The 19,687-nt window shown below is 42.3% G+C and overlaps 1 protein-coding gene across 3 annotated transcripts in view; it reads left to right on the forward strand.

Annotated features, from left to right (window-relative positions):
* The window catches only part of LOC123511266 (protein piccolo-like), a 56,711-nt gene that overhangs the window by 1,847 nt on the left and 35,177 nt on the right, over positions 1–19,687 (forward strand). For 2 of the 3 annotated variants that reach the window (XM_045267010.1, XM_045267008.1), the window contains exons 2-6: positions 1,442–1,519; positions 4,242–6,095; positions 9,826–10,164; positions 11,607–11,804; positions 14,785–14,976. In XM_045267010.1, coding sequence (XP_045122945.1) covers positions 1,462–1,519; positions 4,242–6,095; positions 9,826–10,164; positions 11,607–11,804; positions 14,785–14,976 — 2,641 coding nt within the window. In that variant the 5' untranslated portion in view covers positions 1,442–1,461. The remainder of the gene's footprint in view (positions 1–1,441; positions 1,520–4,241; positions 6,096–9,825; positions 10,165–11,606; positions 11,805–14,784; positions 14,977–19,687) is intronic. The other variant, XM_045267009.1, reaches the window with a different exon arrangement.

A 19,687-nucleotide genomic window follows, 5' to 3' on the forward strand; every position in this document is an offset into this window, starting at 1 on the left:
TTATGGATAGTTATATTTTATTGCGGTCAAATACTCATTTTGCCTGCTTTGTACTCACAGCTTGTAATCATCATTTCTATTATTATCATTGTTATGATTAACTACTATTTATTATTCATCTGTTTTTTTTTTTTGTCATATTACTTACTACATTATTTCCTGTATTGTGTTTCTTTTGTACTTTGGCATTGGTACATGTACTGCAGGCATGGCAGGATGGGTATTATTGGTAAACCTTCGCAGATAAGATTAGAGGACATCATAATCTGATTGGGTGTGTGGACAAAGATTTGTAGTTGTTTATCTATTACATTATTGTATGAGCCTACTATTATCTGGCCAACCTAATCATCATCACATTCAGTGTCTATCCTCTCATTCAATAGTACTGTTTATTCTGTATTATAGTTTATTGTAAATAGTATCACTAACTAGGGAGGGAACCACAAATGTCCCCAGGTCAGACTACTTTTCTGGTATCGAGTCTAAATCTTGACCCTGAGGCACCCCCCCCCTTTCTCTCTCTCTCTCTCTCTCTCTCTCTCTCTCTCTCTCTCTCTCTCTCTCTCTCTCTCTCTCTCTCTCTCTCTCTCCAATTAATTTCTGCAACATTCACTGCTGTAAATCTAATTTTCAATCTGGAACACCATCTTTCCTCTACTGAACGTAATTTTTTTTCTCAATGAAATGCTGCGTCTGAGGCAACTGACAATTGTGTCTTTTCTGTTCCCTGCCATTTTTTCTATCCTCCATTTCAGTACAAAACTGGATCTGTGTGCACTGTAAGCTAACTTGCCCTTTGTCCATACATACTCTTGATTCTTACAAATTTGTCACCATCTGTTTAGGACTACAGAGTTTGTTTCTCCCTCTCCTTCACCCTCTGACTACTTCATACTTCCCATCAGGATTCTCAGCAGTGATGTTATCCATGCTGTTGCTGACCTTGACCCATAGAAGGGTTATGGACTTGATGGAGTTCTTTTCACCTTGCCTGTTCAAACTCCTCCACCTGTGTCTTATCAACATTTACCTTTCATTTTTCCTGGAAATTTGCCTACATTCGGCCTGTTTCTAAATAGGATGACTGTTCTTATCATCAAAGTACCATCTTACCACCATGATTTCCTGTCTCTAAAATTTTTTACTCTATCTTCAGTAGGAAGATTCTTAAACGTCTATCATTTCACAACTTTATATATGATTGCCAGTATAGGTTTTGTCAAGGCTGCTCTACTAGTGATCTGGATTTGCTTACTCAGTCTTAGTCATCCTCATTTAGGGAATTTGGTGAAACATTCATGGTTGACTTAGACATATCAAAAGATTTTAATGTCTGGTACAGAGCTTCAATTTCCAGACTCCCTTCCTATAGATTCTCTTTGTAACTTGATCTCAAGTTTCCTTTCTTAGTAATGAGGAGGTATGTATGTTGTTGCAGGAGCGGTGTGATGAGCCAGCATGGAGAAGTTTGCTGTTGACCTTGACAAGGTGTTGGACGATTTTGAACTGGACGAAGGTGAGGATATAGATCTAGAGGAGGAAAAGAGGAGAACTCATTTTGACATTGATTATCATGATAGTATTGTAATAGCTATAGTAAGTATTCAGAGTGCAGTGTTCCCTGTCCCTCCACTTCTGTGGCTAGTTGCTTTCTGGAAGCCAATGTAGTGAGTGGCAGTGTAGGATGATGTGAAATAGCTGTGTAAGCACCTAAGGCTGTGTTTTCAAGATGTGAATCAAGCATCTGTGAAACATGGAAGGCTTCCCTCAAGTTGCCCAAGATTTAATGCTCAGTTCACAAGTTTTGAAAGTTACTGTTGAAATTATTTAGATCTTTTCTTTAACCCGTACAGCGTCAGAGACGTACGAGATACATCGGCTACTCTGAGCGAACTGGGCGTCAGAGATGTATGAGATACGTTGGCGAGCTTTCTCATGTTTTCGGAGGTATTGCGTCCTCAAAACCTACCATTATACTGCCATCATGCACTGTAGACATTGCTCATGCTGCCTCCTCGTCCCTGCTAACATGAATGCTTCCTGTATTTATTTATTACAATTTTGAACTTTAGCAGTTTCTGCTGCCTTCACCTAGGTGTAGCGGGAAACTGACGCCTCAACTCTGCTAATATGAACAAAGCGTAATTTCCATTACTTACTCTTACCATTTCAGATGTTTTTGGTAACTGTTATATTGTGGTAGTGAAAACTTTGTATGACATACATAAGAATTTTCCAATCGCTTTGTTATAAGGAAAAACAAGTACATATTACTCGGAAAATATTTGCACCGTGAAAGGCAACGCTTCCTCGCGATATCTCGTGTCTATTTTTATCCACAAGCACTCCCAAACAGCAAAACATGACATGTTTTTTTTTTCTTTCAACTCAGGAACGATATTATGCATGTGTCCAACTCGGGGATCGACTGGTGAGAAACGAGGAAGCGAATAAACTAGTCACATAAGGCTTTGCTAAGTCGCTAACCTTAGCGCAAAATATCTCGCACCAATTAATACCACTTCCAGTCAGTTCTGGGAGGAATGACTGTCATTTTCATTTCTTTCACATAATTTAAGAGTGGTTAAGCAAAAAAAAAAAAATCCATGATGTGGCCAGCACTGGCGAAATCACAAAGTCTCAGATCTGCTGACGCTGTACGGGTTAAGTACTTATTCCATCTTAAAAAAGAAATGTAAATTCATGAAATATTGAAATTTTAAGAGAAAAATTCATGGGAAGTCAATAATTCTTTACACACTCAATTAAGGCAAAATTTCTCAGTATACACAAATGTGCAAGATAATTAGAAGTAATTTGGCAGTGGAAGTATATGCAGAAAGCAACACTATGGCTAAAAAAAGAAGGAATAGTTTACTGCACTGTTGACTTTGGTTTTTACCTTGGTGCAGCTTTGATCATGGCCACACACTGACACCTTGTAATGGCAGACCAGTCTGGAGGATGGGAATACTTTGAGGTCTAGACATTAGTATCAAAAGTGTGTGCCATCGTTGCATAGAATTAATGATTTCTGAATTTATGGTTTATTTAGATTTCCAAACTTTTTATTTACAAGTTTTGTTTAAAGAAGGCAATTTAAGTTATATATAAATTACTTGTGTATTCAGGTGCAGTGGAGACTCAATACTTGAATGTCTAAATACTTGAACTTTTCAATAGTAGAATGCAAAAGTTTGATTTAATACTCGAAAAAATACCTGATAGTCTAATGTCCACACATGTGGTTGTAAACAAAGGCTCCCTGACGTCCCCCTTCCTCCTCCGCCAGTTGTGACTTGTGCTGCCGCTGTCATCAGAATAACATTCTCTTGCATTCTATCTGTAGTTTTTCATTTATAAACTTACATTAACCTCAAAGGCTTATTAGCGGTGAAAATATCTGGTACTCAAACAGCAGCAAATTTGGTTGTACACAAAGCTCTGTCATCTCCCTTCTCGCAGCCACCATCGTACCATGTTGATGCCGTATTACTGGCAATACTGGTATTACCATAATAATGGTACACCGGTATTACTGTAATAGCGGTATACCAGATGGTGGTGCGCATCACTAGTCCTACCGCAGTCTTGAGATAAACAACAATTATTTTGGTAGTTTTTCAATTAGAAACTTGTGATGACAGCAAAGAGGCTTATTAGTGATGAAAATAAGGAATCTGGTGTGAGTGCGAGTGTTAGTGAGCCACAGCACTCCATTAGTGGATTCACAGGAATCACACCAGGAGAAAAGTTACAAAATAGGAGGTACCCTTAATAAGTATCCCCTTTAGCCCATAAATTCCCGTGAAAAGCCCACATGGTATAAAAAAAAAGACGTTTTCATGGATGGTGACTCATCCTCTGGAGACCTCCCTCCTCCTCCCCACTCTTCTTCCCTCCTCTTCTAAGTTATCCATCACCAGCCTTCATTTACGGTAGCTATGTACAAAACAAAATTGTTAAAAAAGTACATCAAAATTTTTATAAACTTGAGGTTTTGTTAAGATTGGAACGAATTACCTGATTTATAGGTATCAATAGCTGAACTTTTTAATACTCAAACAGCCATTTGGAACGAATTAAGTTCAAGTATTGAGTCTCCACTGTATTTGTCACTGTATTTATTTTTCACTTACACAGTGTGGTGTCCATTACTCATTGTATGCAGCTGATCATTTACAACAGAGCACAGCAATGAGGTGTGTGTTTTAATAGCCCTGTATTGGTGTTGACAGATGAAAGTGAATCTGTAGGTAACTATGAGAAACTGCAGCTACAGTTCTGCCCTGAGGGTGGACCAGCCCCGAGTCCTGCCCCACCTCCTGCCCCCATTCCCACTCCTGCCCCTGCCCCTGCACTGCCTTCACATGGGGCAGGGCTAGGAGCCTTTGGTGGGTGGAGTGAGCCCCTGCAGCCCCAGGTGGTTGCCCCTACAGGTGATGGGGTGAGAGGGTGGTGTGGCATGGGTCAGCAGCCCCTCCAACAGCCGCCCCGTGCCCGTAGCCCCCCTGATGGGCAGAATGACGACACCCAGGGTCCTGCCACCTGCTCTCAGCATCCCCCACCCATAGCAAAGGAGGATGTGGTGGATGCCAGTGCACACTCATCCAATCCCCCTGGCCCTTCTGCCCTGTGGCCTGCCCTTGCCAGCCAACCCAACCTCAGAGGGGGCTATGTACCTCCTGGAGATGCCAGACTTGTTTCCCCTCCAGAGCCTCCCCTAGCAGCCCTAGGGGAGGCTGGAGGGTGTGGGGGCCTGGACGTTGTGCCCGCTAGTGTGCCTCCTGACAGGGGCCTGGCGGGTGGACACGAGGGAAGACATCCAGATATCATAGATGTGTGGCAGAGCAGTGGAGATGGGCCACCCCCTGCTGTCCAGCCCTCTCCCAGTCCCCCTGGCCCTCCTCCTTCCAGTGTGGTGGCTGAGGGGGACAGGGTAGGTCAAGAGGTGCCCCATCTGCCTGATCTCATGGGGGGCAGCAGCCTGGAGCCAGCCATTGTGGTGGAGAACACCCTCGCCCAGCCACACCCACACTCCTGCCCTCAAGATCCGGCCATTGTGGTGGAGAGCCGGCCTGCCCACCACCTGCCAGAGGTGGCCAATGTGCACCAGACAGCAGAGAGCCATGGCCTTGCCCCACCTGCACCAGAGGCCAGTCAGAGCATGGCGCAGGATGAGACAGGCTCAGGCGTGTCAGCCCCTCCACTCCAGGAACACCAACCCTCCAGCTGTGATACCCCCTCCAACCCAGACCCATTGGCCCCCACACAACAGGCCTCTGCCACACCACCACCACATGAAGCCTCAGGACACTCTGCCACACCCCCACAGTCCCCTGCACTGTCCTTGCAAGCCTCTGCATCTCACCTCACACCGCCGGCCTCCCCTACGCTACCTGCCCAGCCACTCAGCTTCAGCAAGAACATGGACATTGGTGATGCTGACCTTGATGCTGAGCTGGCAGAGCTGGAGGAGGAGCAGGTCAGACTACAGGGTGCATATGGTGGTGTGGGTGGCCCCTCCCCACCACACGGCCTCCTCCAGCACCACCCGAGCCCTAAGGCCAGCCCTGACCTCATAGGAGGTGCTGGCACATCCCATGAACACCGAGAGGAGGAGATGAGGAATGGAGAGACAGTCCCTATGGCCGGCAGCCCCTCAGATGTTGCCAAGAGCCCTCCAGATAGCCCCTGCAACCCTGCAGACAGCCTCCATAGCCCTCCAGATAGCTCCTCAGATAGCCCCTCCAGCCCTCCAGACCCAAGTCGCAGCCCCACAGACACCTCAGCTGTACCAGACTTGCCTGGATCCCATGGCCAGGATTCCCCATTCCTGCAGCACCCAGGCATTGCAGGGCTTGAGGAGGTGGTTTGCCAGCCCCACCACACCCCTGGGGAGGACACAGTTGGGGAGAGAGGTGCAGGGAGTGCGGTGGATGGTACAGGTGACAATGTCTCAACGGGCAGCCTCAACACAGACACCCTTTCCTCCAGTAGCACCCTCACAGACCCTGGCTCCCCTGAAAGGCAGCCCCAGCAACCCCCACCGCATCACCCACCACCACAGTCACCCACTAGAGTTACACCAGGTAAGTTTCAATGCACCTTGTCTTGTGGTCTTTCTCTTCATTCTACTTGACATATTCTTGCTCTTAATATTTTTCTTTTAAAAAAACTGCATTAGTTTACATTTTCTGTGTCTTTTTCATTATTATTTATGTTATTTCTTTAATGGGTTTATGATATTTAGTAGACACCTACCAAAACGATAATTTATTCCCAGCGAAGTCTAATAGGAGTAGTTTAGGGGTGCTGTGAAAACTTTTTTATCAAAGCTAGTTGTGATCTCGCTGAACATTTCCCTTTTTGTCTCACAACTCACAGCTTGCCTTTTAAAAGCAACTCTCCTTCACACAAAGCTACATACACTTACTACACACTCACCCTTCACTTAGAGAAAAAAAATGGCAACTCCAAATCCAGCCTCAGAGTCCTACTTCTCATGAAACTACATGCACTTACCACATGCACACACCCTTTACTTAGAATTCAAAATAAAAAAATGATGACTCCAAATGAAGCCTAGGAGTCCCCTTCTGTGGAGGGGACCAGAAATGCCCCCATGTCTTGGAGGCAACCCAAAATGTCTTGACACCTTCCTCAACGTTTTCTTCATTAACCTCTGCAAAATTCTTAGATCTAATTTTGAATCTGTAGAACACCATATCTCCTCCACTAAAACTCATCTTCTTTTCCTCACCAAAACACAGCTCTCTGAGGCAAGTGACAGTTACCCCTTCTTTGTTTCCTCCTACTTTCTCTATCTCATTTTTGTTCCAAAGATGGATGTTGCATCTATGTGCACAACGACTTAACTTGCTCTTGTGCCCACGCTCTTCAATCTTCTGAGTTTTCCACTATCTGGTTTTGACTCGTTAATCACTCTCTAACTAAATTTATCCATGCTGTCTATCTCTCCCCTAACTCCTCTGACTATAGTAAATTTTTGACACTTTAACTTCCAAAGTGGAGCACATTCTGTCCCTCTAACCTTTTGCAGAGATCTCCATCCTTGGAGATTTCAATGTTCACCACCAGCTTTAGCTTTCCTCTTCCTTCAATGACCATCTTGATGAACTAGCCTTCAACTTGGTTATTCTCCATGACCTAGAGCAACTGGTGCAACACTTTACTCATATTCCTGACTGTCTTGGAGACATGCCCAACATTCTTGACTTTTTCCTTACCTCTAATTCTTCTGCTTATGCTGTCACTCTATCTTCTCCGTTGGGCTCTGATCACAACCTCATTTCTGTATCTTGTCCTATTGCTCCAATCCCTCCTCAGAATCCCCCAAAGCGAAGGTGCCTGTGGCATTTTACCTCTACCAATTGGGGGGACCTGAGGAGGTATTACACTGATTTTCCCTGGAATAATTACTGTTTCCGTGTCAGAGACGCATCCCTGTGTGCTGAACGCATAACAGAGGTGATAGTGTCTGGCATGGAGGCGTACATTCCTCATTCTTTTTCTCAACCTAAACCTTCTAAACCTTGGTTTAACACAGCCTGTTCTCGTGCTATACATGATAGAGAGGTTGCCCACAAAAGGTACTTGAGCCTTCCATCTCCTGAATCTCATGCACTTTATATATCTGCCCAGAATCATGCCAAGTCTGTTCTTCAACTTGCCAAACACTCTTTCATAAATAGAAAATGTCAAAATCTTTCAAACTCAAACTCCTCTTGAGACTTCTGGCATCTGGCCAAAAACATCTCCAATAACTTTACTTCTTCATCTTTCCCTCCTTTATTTCATCCTGATGGCACCACTGCCATCTCTTCTGTCTCTAAAGCTGAGCTCTTCTCTTAAACCTTTGTTAACAACACCTTTGATGATTCTGGGCTTGTCGCTTCTTCTCTTCCTCCCACTGACTATTTCATGTCTTCAATCAAAATTCTTCATAATGATGTTTTCCATACCCTCGCTGGCCTAAACCCTTGCAACATTTATTGACCTCAAAAACTGTGCTTCTGTACTTGCACCTTGCCTGTCCAAACTCTTTCAATTTTGCCTATGCTTTCCTTCTTGCTGCAACTTTGCATACATTCAGCCTGTTCCTAAAAAGGGTGACTATTCTAACCCCTTCAACTACCATCCTATAGCTTTAATCTCTTGTTTGTCTAAAGTTTTGAATCTATCCTTGATAGGAAGATTCTTAAGAAACATGTCACTTCATAATCTTCTATCTAATCACCAATATGGCTTCCATCAAGGTCTCTCTGCTGGTGATCATCTGGCTTTCCTTACTGAGTCCTGGTTATTGTCTTTTAGAGATTTCGGTGAAACTTTTGCTGTCGCGTTAGACATATCAAAAGCTTTTGATAGAGTCTAGCACATAGCCTTGCTTTTAAAACTGCTCTTCCACGTTTTCTATCCTTCTTTCTGCAACTTTATCTCAAGTTTCCTCTCTAACCATTCTATTGCACCCATGTTAGACGGCCACTGTTCATCTCCTAAATCTTTTAACAGTGGTGTTCCTCAGGGTTCTGTCCTATCACCCACTCTCTTTCTGTTATTCATTATGATCTTCTTAACCAACTTCTTGCCCTATCCACTCATACGCTGATGATGCCATCCTACATCTTTCCATGTCCTTTCAGAGACAACCAACTTTTCAGGAAGTCAACAGACCATGCAGGGATGCCACAGAATGCCTGACTTCTGATCTTTCTAAGATTTCTGATTGCGGCAGAGAAAACTTAGTAGTGTGCTATGCCTCAAAAACTCAATTCCTCCATCTATCAATTCGACAACCTTCCAGACAACTATCCCCTCTTCTTCAATGACACTCAACTGTCCCCCTCTTCTACACTGAATATCCTCGGTCTGTCCTTTACTTATAATCTTAACGGGAAACTTCACATCTCATCTCTTGCTAAAACAGCTTCTATGAAGTTAGGCGTTTTGAGGTGTCTCCACCAGTTTCTTGCCTCTCCAACTGCTAACTCTGTACAAGGGCCTTATCTGTCCTTGTGTGGAGTACTCTTCACATGTTTGGGGGGTTCCACTCACACAGCTTTATTAGATAGGGTGGAATCAAAAGCTTTTCATCTCATCAGCTTCCCATCTCTGACTGACTGTCTTCAGCCTCTTTCTCATTGCTGAAATGTTGCATCTCTTGCTATTTTCATGCTAACTGCTCTACTGATCTTGCTAAATGCATGCCTCCCCTCCTTCTGGGACTTTACTGCACAAGGCCTTCTTCTTCTCATCCCTATTTTGTTCAACCTCTAATGCAATAGTTAACCTGTACTCTCATCATTCATACCTTTTTCAGGTAAACTCTGGAACTCCCTTCCTGCTTCTGTATTTCTATCTTTCCTATGACTTGACTTCTTTTAAGATGGAGGTTTCAAGACATTTGTTCCAAACTTTTGCTTTTTTTTTTATTTTTATTTTTTTATTTATTTATTTATTTATTTTTTTTTTTACCTTTAAGGGAACTGGCATTCAAGTGGATATTTTTTTTATAATCTTTTGTTGCCCTTGGCCAGTTTCCTCTCATATGAAAAGAAAAATATATCATTGTTTCATCATATTTTAGCTTATGTTGTACACCAGTCTTTCTCACTCATCACCAATACCCACGCCATCCATCTCTCCATTAATTCTCTCACCAACAACATACCACTTCACCATAACCCTTCTCCACTGCTCTTCCCCGTGGCCATCACTAGTACCACACCATCTCACTCCATGGCCTCAGCACACCTCTCATCCACACCACCCTCACCACAACCCTCCACAACCCAACAGGAACACTCGTCACGGCAGTGTACGACGACGACAGTGGGTCAGGACGAGAGGATGACCCCTCTGCCCAGCTGCCGGAAACCCCACCTCCACCCCCTCCACCGGGCAGCAGGTCAGCAGCCAGCCTGGTGGGTCACGTGGCGCCCTTCTGGATCCCAGACGAGGATGCACCCAACTGCCAGGAGTGTGGCCAGAAGTTCACGGTGATCCGGCGGCGCCATCACTGCCGGGCGTGTGGCCGTGTGCTGTGTGCGCCGTGCTGCCACTACCGTACCGCCCTGCCGTATATGGACCACAAGGAGGCCAGGGTCTGCAACTCCTGCTTAAGGATCTTGCAGTCTGGTGAATATTTATTTATTTATTTATTCATTACTATTATTGTTTTTTTAAGTAAGACAGACTCTGGTCACTTTTCTAATGTAAAAATTATACCATATTTGATGACTTTTTAGACATATGGGCTCATAAAATGCATCCCAATTTATGCAGACATTGAGAAAAAAAGATGAATGAGCAGGTTTAACCTCTTCAGCACCATTATGTATGCACCTATATATATGATATGGCATTCACTACAGTTAACCATGATGTCCAGGTGTACATGAAACTATTTATTGTTTCAATATGGATGGTATAGTGTTTTATGCGTTGTTTTTAGGGGGTGGTATTATGTAGTGGAGATACTCTGAAGCTCCACCTACAATCACTCTAACAAATCAGTGACTGCTATGTCATGCACGGCATCACATCTCAAGGCTGGCTAGCAGAGTGGTGGCTGTAGTCAAGCAGTTGTGGTATAATCCTCCTTTCTATAGAAGCCAGGCAGAACCTGACTCATTGTATGCCTGGCTTCCATAGAAAAGGAGGATTTTACCACTTTGTTCCCAGCTTAATCTTCTTGGATTCTATACTCACCACCATGTCGAGTTCTGAATTTGACTGTGACTGTCTGCCAGGTGCTTCTGATGAATGTAGTATAGTGATGACAGCTCAGAAGGTCGTATCAATACACTATAACATTTTCCATAAATGTGAAAGTATATACCCAAAAAAAGTGATTATAATGAGGGAGTATAGAGCGCACAGGGAGTGGGAAGCCCAAGCCCAAGTGGCCAGGGCCAGGAAAACAGGAGTGGTACTGAAGGGGTTAAGCTCTAACTATAAAGTAATTCTCTCACTTGACATTTAAGCCCACTCATATGTATTCAGATCCTTATTTGGTTATATATTTCACTTTTGATAACCTTAGATAGGACCAACCAACACTGATTCTTGCACCAATCCTGCTGTATCGACATTTCTCACATGATTCAAGTTGTGATATCTTATTACACTTTCAAAGCATAAGGATGTGTGCAAATAGATTGAGCTCAAGGAATTATGGCATCATACTAAGGAATGCAGTGAATCTTGTGCCGGGTTTGGTGTGTAACTGACCATTTTTTTGTTTATGGTTGAGAATCAGTCATCACTTTGTTTACACGTGGAAAGATGTTTGAGATTTGATTCCAAAGTCATTGTTGCCATGTTGTTATTACCAGCCGCTGGCCCAGAGCTGACCCTTAGCCTCATTGGATGCTGGCTTATTTTCTGAGACTTTTTTGTATCAAATACTGTAGTAATGATAATAAAAAGAATATGTGCATATGGAGATTATATATTAGTGTGTATGTATATCAGTGCCCCCTCTCTCTCTCTCTCTCTCTCTCTCTCTCTCTCTCTCTCTCTCTCTCTCTCTCTCTCTCTCTCTCTCTCTCTCTCACCATCTCTTCTTTCATTCCCAGGTCAGGATGAAGGTGGTGAGGGCAATGAGGGGAGGTGGGGCAGCAGGGGAGAGGGCTCCACTGGTCCTCGCCGAGTGCCTGATCCCAACAACCCCATGGACTACTGCTCACGGGTGCCACCTCCCCAGCAGGCCGCTGCTGCCCCCCCTGTGCCCCCACCCACTGTCATGGTGCCTGTTGGGGTATTGAAACGTGAGGGTAAGTACTGCCATGCCTCTGTTCCAGTAGCCCTACCATTGGATCTCTCTCTCTCTCTCTCTCTCTCTCTCTCTCTCTCTCTCTCTCTCTCTCTCTCTCTCTCTCTCTCTCTCTCTCTCTCTCTCCAGTACTGTGATGTTTATTTCTTCTTGTCTTTTGTCTTTTCAGCTTTTTCTTTTGTCCTTTTTTTCTTTATTCTTACATTTTTTCTTATTTTAATGTCTATTTTTGTTGGCCTTATCTTTTTTTTTTTTTTTTATATATCTCCATTTTCTCCTACTTTACTGTTTTATATGTCCATCTTGTCTGTCTGTCTGTCTGTCAGTCGGTCTGCATGCCTGTTTGCCAGCCCAGCACACCTCACCATCATGATGAATGTTCTTTTGTTCTTTTTTAATGAACAATATGCAAACAATTCAGAAATGTTGTTCAAGTTGTTTATTTAATGAACAGTGTTTTTATTTTTCCTTCAAACTTGTTTTTCTTCCTCACACCATGTTCCTCTTCAGCACAGCACAGCACAGCACAGCACAACACACCACACAGGACACTGGCACAGCACTTGATTGTTTGCCCTTCAGATTGCCTTGAGATTTTTTTTTTTTTTTCCCATGCTTACTTTTCTTTCAGGGATATAATAGAATGTTTTGTTGAAATCTTAAACTTCCATCTCTCTCTCTCTCTCTCTCTCTCTCTCTCTCTCTCTCTCTCTCTCTCTCTCTCTCTCTCTCTCTCTCTCTCTCTCTCTCTCTCTCTCTCTCTCTCTCTCTCTCTCTCTCTCTCTCTCTCGTTAGGTCAAGGACTCCTATTCCTCCCTGTTTTCCTACCCATGACCTGAGAAGGAGTGGGTGTGTGTGGATGTGTGGCTGTCTGATGTCTGTGAGTTTTGTTAAATTCAGTTTGATGGCGGGCAGCTGGCACCAGGCTGAAGGGCACTTGAATGTATACATCACATTCACTTGGTCGTGCTGTTGCTAAGTGGATGTGGCTGTCTTATGTGGTGAATATGTGGCTGATGTTCAAGGATACTGTTCCTTCTTGGCTATTTATCTTAGTAGCAATTGAGGGTGTTTTGTTTTAGTGGTGTCTGTAGTAATTGAGGGTGTTTTGTTTTAGTGGTGTCTGTTGTACCCATTTGACACAGGTGGTTACTTGGTGGTCAAGTAACGTGCATCACTTTCATTGTGCGTAGTGCTTTCCTTGTTATTAAATCTGAACGTGCAGTTAAGAATTGCTGTTTGTCAGGTTTCATATGATTATGCATCAGCAGATCGAGAGATTTGCTGAGGGAAAGCTAGAAAAAACTGTAGAATTAACTGACTATATCTGGGTTGAATTCCTGGCCAGATGGCAATGGTTTTAGCTTGCCTCTGTTCACACTGCATCCTCTATTCTTCTGGCAGAGAACAGATACAGGATATGAGCTGAAAGTTGTCACCTTGAAGCCCGGGAAATCTGCCAAGACTGTTGAACCATTATGGTGTTGTGTATGGTTAGACTTGTAGTGCTTGGTGGAAGTCCTTGTTCCAAAGTGGAATTTTACAGGCTGGCAGTATTAGTTGGTTTGGATGGATGTAGTGTGGCTGTAAGATGTTGGCTAGTGTTGCAGTCATTGTGGTTTGTTTGTTGAGGTCTTGGTTTGAAAACAGCTCATATTCTGGAGAGAGTATCATGGTGGCAACCCTTTGTTTCTTGTATTAATGATGCATAAACTTTGATGAATTATCCCTGGCTTCATGAAAAAAACCTATGAACATTAGTAACTTTCACTGCAGGATGTTAAAAGAAGCTGACTTGAGATGCTCAAAGTTTTCAGGATGTGGACTGATAGTTGCTGTTAACAGTCTTGCCAACTATGAATAGCTTGGTTTCCTGTGGTTGCATTCAATGCAGTTTCTTTACTGGTTATTGCTGCTCTTATTGTCAGCTTCATAATTATCACTGGCACAAAACACGATGAAAAACAATAAAGACGGAGGACTGGAAATCTTTCCCTCTGCCAATTAAGAGTGGTTGTAGGTGGTGGGAAGTGGTAATAGCAAAGACAATGGAGCTTTTTCAGTGTTTATGTGAGAGAGAGAGAGAGAGAGAGAGAGAGAGAGAGAGAGAGAGAGAGAGAGAGAGAGAATACTACTTTGAACTTGGTTTTTGAAAGGTTGGTAATTTGAGTTGTAGGTGTAGGTATTTGGGGTGTAAAGTTGTAGGATGGGGCTCTCAGTGATCAACTATAGTGTGGCCAAGGCAGGGAAGGCTGAGACTTGAGAGGAGGCAGCAAACACTAAGGATGCAGGGATAATATTTTCAACATCAGGTACATTTCTTGACTTACAGAATACCATTCTTCTGACTGGTATGGTTTTTATCAATGACAGCAATAATATCTATGGAGAGTCTTATGGTAGTAGGGAATCCATGGACATGTGATTGTCAGGTGAGGAATGGTGAAGTTCCTCTGGTGCTGGTGAGCCAAGCTGCCCCGGGCACCACCAGTTGACTGCACCTCTTCTTTATGTTGCGGTGCTTCTGCTTGCTGTGGTTGTGGTGCTCTGCCAGCTGCCTCCCAGGCTTTGTGTTGTCCTCTGTGATGCTGTCATTGCTACTCAGGCTTTGTAGGTGCAAACACCACCATGGCAACCCCCTTCTCCAGTGTTGTAGTGCCCCTGACATTACCCACAGACATGATGCTGTGGGCTCCCAGTTGCAGCCTAGTGCCCACCACATCCAATACTCAGAACTTTCTGTCCTGCTTAGGCTTCCCCTCCCAATTAGTGCTGTGCCCAATACAGATCCACACAATCAATCCTCTGCCCTGCACTGTGTACTTACCCCCAGCTAAACTAATACTCTAGTTCTGTGCCCAAGCCCTGAGCATCTAGCCCTGTGCCTGGAGGTGTGAGGCCCTGTGACACCTCTGCAGCCAGTGCCTCCCCCAGCCCCGCCCCAGTAGCCAGCACTCCCCGCTTGTCGTGTGTTGTTCCAGGCAGCAGCAGCAGCAGTAGTGGTGGTGGCAGCGGCAGCGGTGGGGGTAACACACGCACCAGAGGCAGCAAGCAGGTCATGTTCAGCGATGGGATCAGACCCGGGGGTGACCTGAGTGAGCCCGCCCTCTCCCCCCCTGCCCCCTACTGTAGGACAGGGCGGTCAGCCAGGAGGGTGGAGCGACCCGCCTGTGGTTAGTCTGGCCTTCTCCTCTCACCTGTCTGTCTGTCTGTTCATCTGTCTGTCTGCTTGCTTGCTGGTCATGTCTTGTCTGTAGGGTTCTCTTTGCGCTCTCTCTCTCTCTCTCTCTCTCTCTCTCTCTCTCTCTCTCTCTCTCTCTCTCTCTCTCTCTCTCTCTCTCTCTCTCTCTCTCTCTTACTTTTCATATTAGTCATTAATTTTTTTTTTTTTTTATCATTCCTTCTCGCTCTCCTTTTCTTTTCTATTGAAGTCTAAAGATATTCCATACAATTTCTCCTCCTCCTCCTCCTCCTCTCAGAATCCACCATCCCTTAGTACAGTAATAGCTTCCCTCCCTTCTCCCACCCAGATTCCTCCCTTGCCTTCCTCTTCCCTTCCTTCCTCTTCCTTCCCTCCTCCTCCTCCCTCCCTCCCTCCCTCCCTCACCAATTATTCCCCTAGCATATGCTGTAGATCTCATAGGTTTTCTTGTCGGGTATAAAGAATGTGTTTGAAGCATTTGTTAGAGAGAGAAAGAGAGAGAGAGAGAGGAACTGTATTGATATGTTAATGTCTCTCTCTCTCTCTCTCTCTCTCTCTCTCTCTCTCTCTCTCTCTCTCTCTCTCTCTCTCTCTCTCTCTCTCTCGTCATTTTTATTTATTTATTTTTTCTATATAGTGTTTTATGGAAAAGTGGATTCTGTTTTCTTCTTCTTCTTCTTCTTCTTCTTATTATTATTATTATTATTATTATTTATTTATTTATTTATTTATGCATTACACCTTTTATGTTGCATGATGTGTTGTGTCTATGCATGGACTGCACTGATGTTCTGAGAGAGAGAGAGAGAGAGAGAGAATGCTCACATAATCTTGCTGCTATTCCTCCTTATTTCTTTATCACTGTGAGCCTCCTTCCTTCCTTCCTTCCTTCCTTCCTTCCTTCCTTCTTTCCATGCAGTCCCCACCTTTGCCTGTCACTTCTTCCCATGCTAACAGCCAAGTTTTCACCATATTCAATATATACTGGACTATCATTATTATTTCACTTATTTGTTTGCTTATATTCTTATTTATTTATAATTTTATTTGATTATTTTATTTATTTATTTATTTTTTTCGTAAGGGTTCTGGCCTCGGATAACAAAACTGTTGAAAAAATATAAAGAACAAAAAGGAAAGAAAAAAACTGTATGTGGCTATCCAGAATACAAGCACTCACTCATTTTTTCTCTCCATCTCTTTATTTTCTTTCTTTCTTTATTTTCTTGTATCGCCATCATTGTCACTCATTTAACCTCTTTACATATGGTGACATTGTGCATTTTTCCTTTCTTTATTTTCTTTATTTATTTTCTTGTATCACCATCATTGTCACTCATTTAACCTCTTTACATATGATGACATTGTGCATTTTACGAGCGACTTTTCGTTTTCCCCATGCTGGTTTGCGTGACCTGCTGTGGTGAAAAAAAAAGAAAAGAATAAAATGCTATACCAGTCTACTTTCTATATAAATTTTTCAGGCTTATATATAGTATGTATACTTAACAGATGACAAATGTTGAAAAGAAATATTGAGAGAAACTAGTCATGTAAGATTATTTATGTTGGTGTCCAGGTCTTTATGTTCTAGGGTGTAGGTTCAGAGAGGCGAGATGTAGGGTGATGGTGGAGCAGAGGTGAGGAGGAGTTGTATTGTCGGGAAGTAAGTGGGTGCATGGAAGAGGAGGAAGTGGAGGTGGACTTTATAAGGTTTCAAATTTTCACTTCTCTTTTCTTGTGTGTGTGTGTGTGTGTGTGTGTGTGTGTGTGAGTGTGTGAGATCCTTATTGCTATGCTCACTACTGTTCTATAATGTTCATAGACTTAATTTCTTTTTCCTTATTCACTTTGTACTTTTTTGTTCCTCTTGCCATTACTTTGTACATTGCTTTACTTCTACTCTTTAAGATTCCTGAATGTTCTTACTTTATCCATTATTATCATTTTTCCTATTATGTATATTTCTACCTATGTTGTCAAGACTCCTGAATTTTCCTTCCATTTTTCATCTATTACTCCTCTTTTATCAATCTTTTTTTTTTTTTTTTTTTTTTATTCTTTGCATGTTGATATTTTGTAAGGTCTCCAAGGTATCATCACTTTAGCTTTTTTTTTTTTTCCTTATTCCTTATTACTGTTTTATGAAGCTGATGTTTGTTACTATTCTTAAACACTGCAAATTTTTACATCCCATCTCTTTATTCTTTTTCCTGGTTCCTGTTACCCTTTCATTTGTGTTGGTCATTGGTGTTCTCTTTTGCTTTGCTTTATCTTGAATATAAACTTCAGAACTTTAAAAGACCCAGATTTTTCACATCTTATTTCTTATTACTGCTTTATGTCATCCTTATATATTTGTATGGACATTCTCTCAATTGTTTTTGCTTCAATTTAGTTTTGCTTCAAATTATCAGTTATATTTTTCATGCATTTGGCTTTGTCTTGTGTTTGTTTGCCTGATTTTCTGCTTTTTTGTATTCCCTTTGAAGTATTTTTCCTGTTTAATCTGTCTATACATTGCTTTGCCAATCATAGGTTTAGTGTCTGCATGTTTTATTATTTTGTTTTTTTATCACTTTTTTTTTATATATTTAGATTATTTGAATGTTCATTTATCCTTAGATTGATTCCATATTATTGTTATTACTATTATTTGCATTGATTAATATGATACTATACAGTGCTATATTTTAAGATTTTCTTTGTCATTTTGTGTTCACTTGATGACTGATCATTATATAGCCTGTGTATTATTTTGTAGCAGTGTGAGTGTGCTCCTTGAATTTTATTTCACTATGCAATTCATTCATTTGTTACTTGTAACACAGTGCAGTGCACGGTTCCCTTGTTTTAAAACAACCTGACCATAAAAAAATTTGAAGTTACATTTTGTTTAATGCGAGAAGAATTGCAGGTTGCACAGAATGTAGGTACTTTAAGAAATGTTATTAATATAGAATCATGATCAATAAAATTAAACAACAAAAGTTCATTAATTTTTTTTTTTTTTATTAAGTTAACTGAAAAAGAAGTTGTTAGTTGTGAGGCAGTAGTTTGCCTTATCTCTCTGGTCAGGCAATAGCCATGCAGTGGTAGTCTGCCTGAGACTGGTGATAGTGGCAACTCAAACCAATTGCTGTTAAACTCCCAATGTCTTTTTTATGTAAGCTTTCTCATTGTTGCAGTTAATGAATTTTCCTGCATTGGTGGTGGCTACAATATCATATCTGTGAAATTTTATTTTTTGATGTGGTTGGGTCATGATTGACATGTGTAATAGTGTATTGTAGCCTGTGTAATAGCATCATTCAGTAAGCAGGATCAATTCAAGTCATATTTGCTCAACACACAATTTTCTATGAACGTAACCTACACATTTACCAAGGGACCTGTGCACCACACAACTTTGATTTGCAAGTATTAGCTTTGTATGAGGGTGAAAGGCTTCATTTTCTAGAGCGTATAGTGAGTGAGTGAGTATTATGTGTGGCTGTGTGCAGGAGTAGGGCTTACTGATGTACACATTCTTACACATCTCTTGATTATTCTTTAAAAGACATGTGCTTATAACATATACAAGGATGAGCACTTTCACATACGTACACATGCATCCAGCATCACCAAACATGAACAAAAATCAACAGTAGTAGTAACTAGGGCTGTGTTGCAGGTGGTGGTGGTGGTGGTGGTGGTGGAGGAGGTGGAGGAGGAGGAGGGGGGAATGGTGGTGGTGGTGGTGGTAGTTCAGGTGGAGGAGGAGGAGGAGGGGGGCTTGGAGGGGGAGGGGGGGCCCTTCTCCGATCCCTCCCCCCTGACCACTGCCTCATCCCCCCTGGGACCGGCCTACCCCCAATAGTGATCCAGACATCAGGAGGTTGGTGGCCCCTCCTTAGCCCTGCCTGCTGCCTTGTAACCCTTTCACACCCTGCCTGCCTGCCTAATTGTCTGCCTGCCTGTTCCTGCTTCCTCTCCTTACTTCCTCCTTTTCTAATACACTATGCCATTATGTTCTCCCTTTTCTTTTTTCCCTGTCTCCCTGTTCTCTAATTCTATCTCTCTAATGCACTGTCTTACTTTTGTTTTTTCTTTCTTCCCTCTTCTCTTTTACTTTCTCAATTTGTTGCTGTGTTACTTTTTGCTTTTCCTTTTCATATTTCCCTTCTTTCTTCATTTTTGCTTCTTTTTATACTTGTTTGTGTTATGTTTAGTGATGTTATTTTTGTATGTGTTTTGTTATTGCTTGAACTTTCTTGTTTTGTTATCTGTTACCGATCCTGTCCATTTCCACTTTCTTTTATTATTCCTGTTTCTTATTTCATATTCTTCACTCTTGTCTTTTACCATATTTTTCTCATCTCATTTCTCAGTATCCCTTCTTTGCCCTGTTTTTCCTTCTTTTCTTTCTTCATTCATTATTTGCTTTTAATCCTATCCTTTTTAAATATTTCTTCTTCTCTTCTGCCAGACAGTTTCCTTCATCTTTAACCTCTCTCCTTTCTTCCCTCCTTCATTAGTTGCTTATGGTTTGTACTTTATTCTTTTTCTCCCATCTTCTGTTATGCCTTCTATTCAACACACACTTAATCTTAACAACTTCTAAGAATAATAACATACCAAGAAAAAAAAAAGGATAAATACTTTCACTTCTTATCAATGTAACAAGAGTTTTAAGTATTCTC

The sequence above is a fragment of the Portunus trituberculatus genome, chromosome 31 (assembly GCF_017591435.1).
Source record: "Portunus trituberculatus isolate SZX2019 chromosome 31, ASM1759143v1, whole genome shotgun sequence".
NCBI lineage: Eukaryota > Metazoa > Arthropoda > Malacostraca > Decapoda > Portunidae > Portunus > Portunus trituberculatus.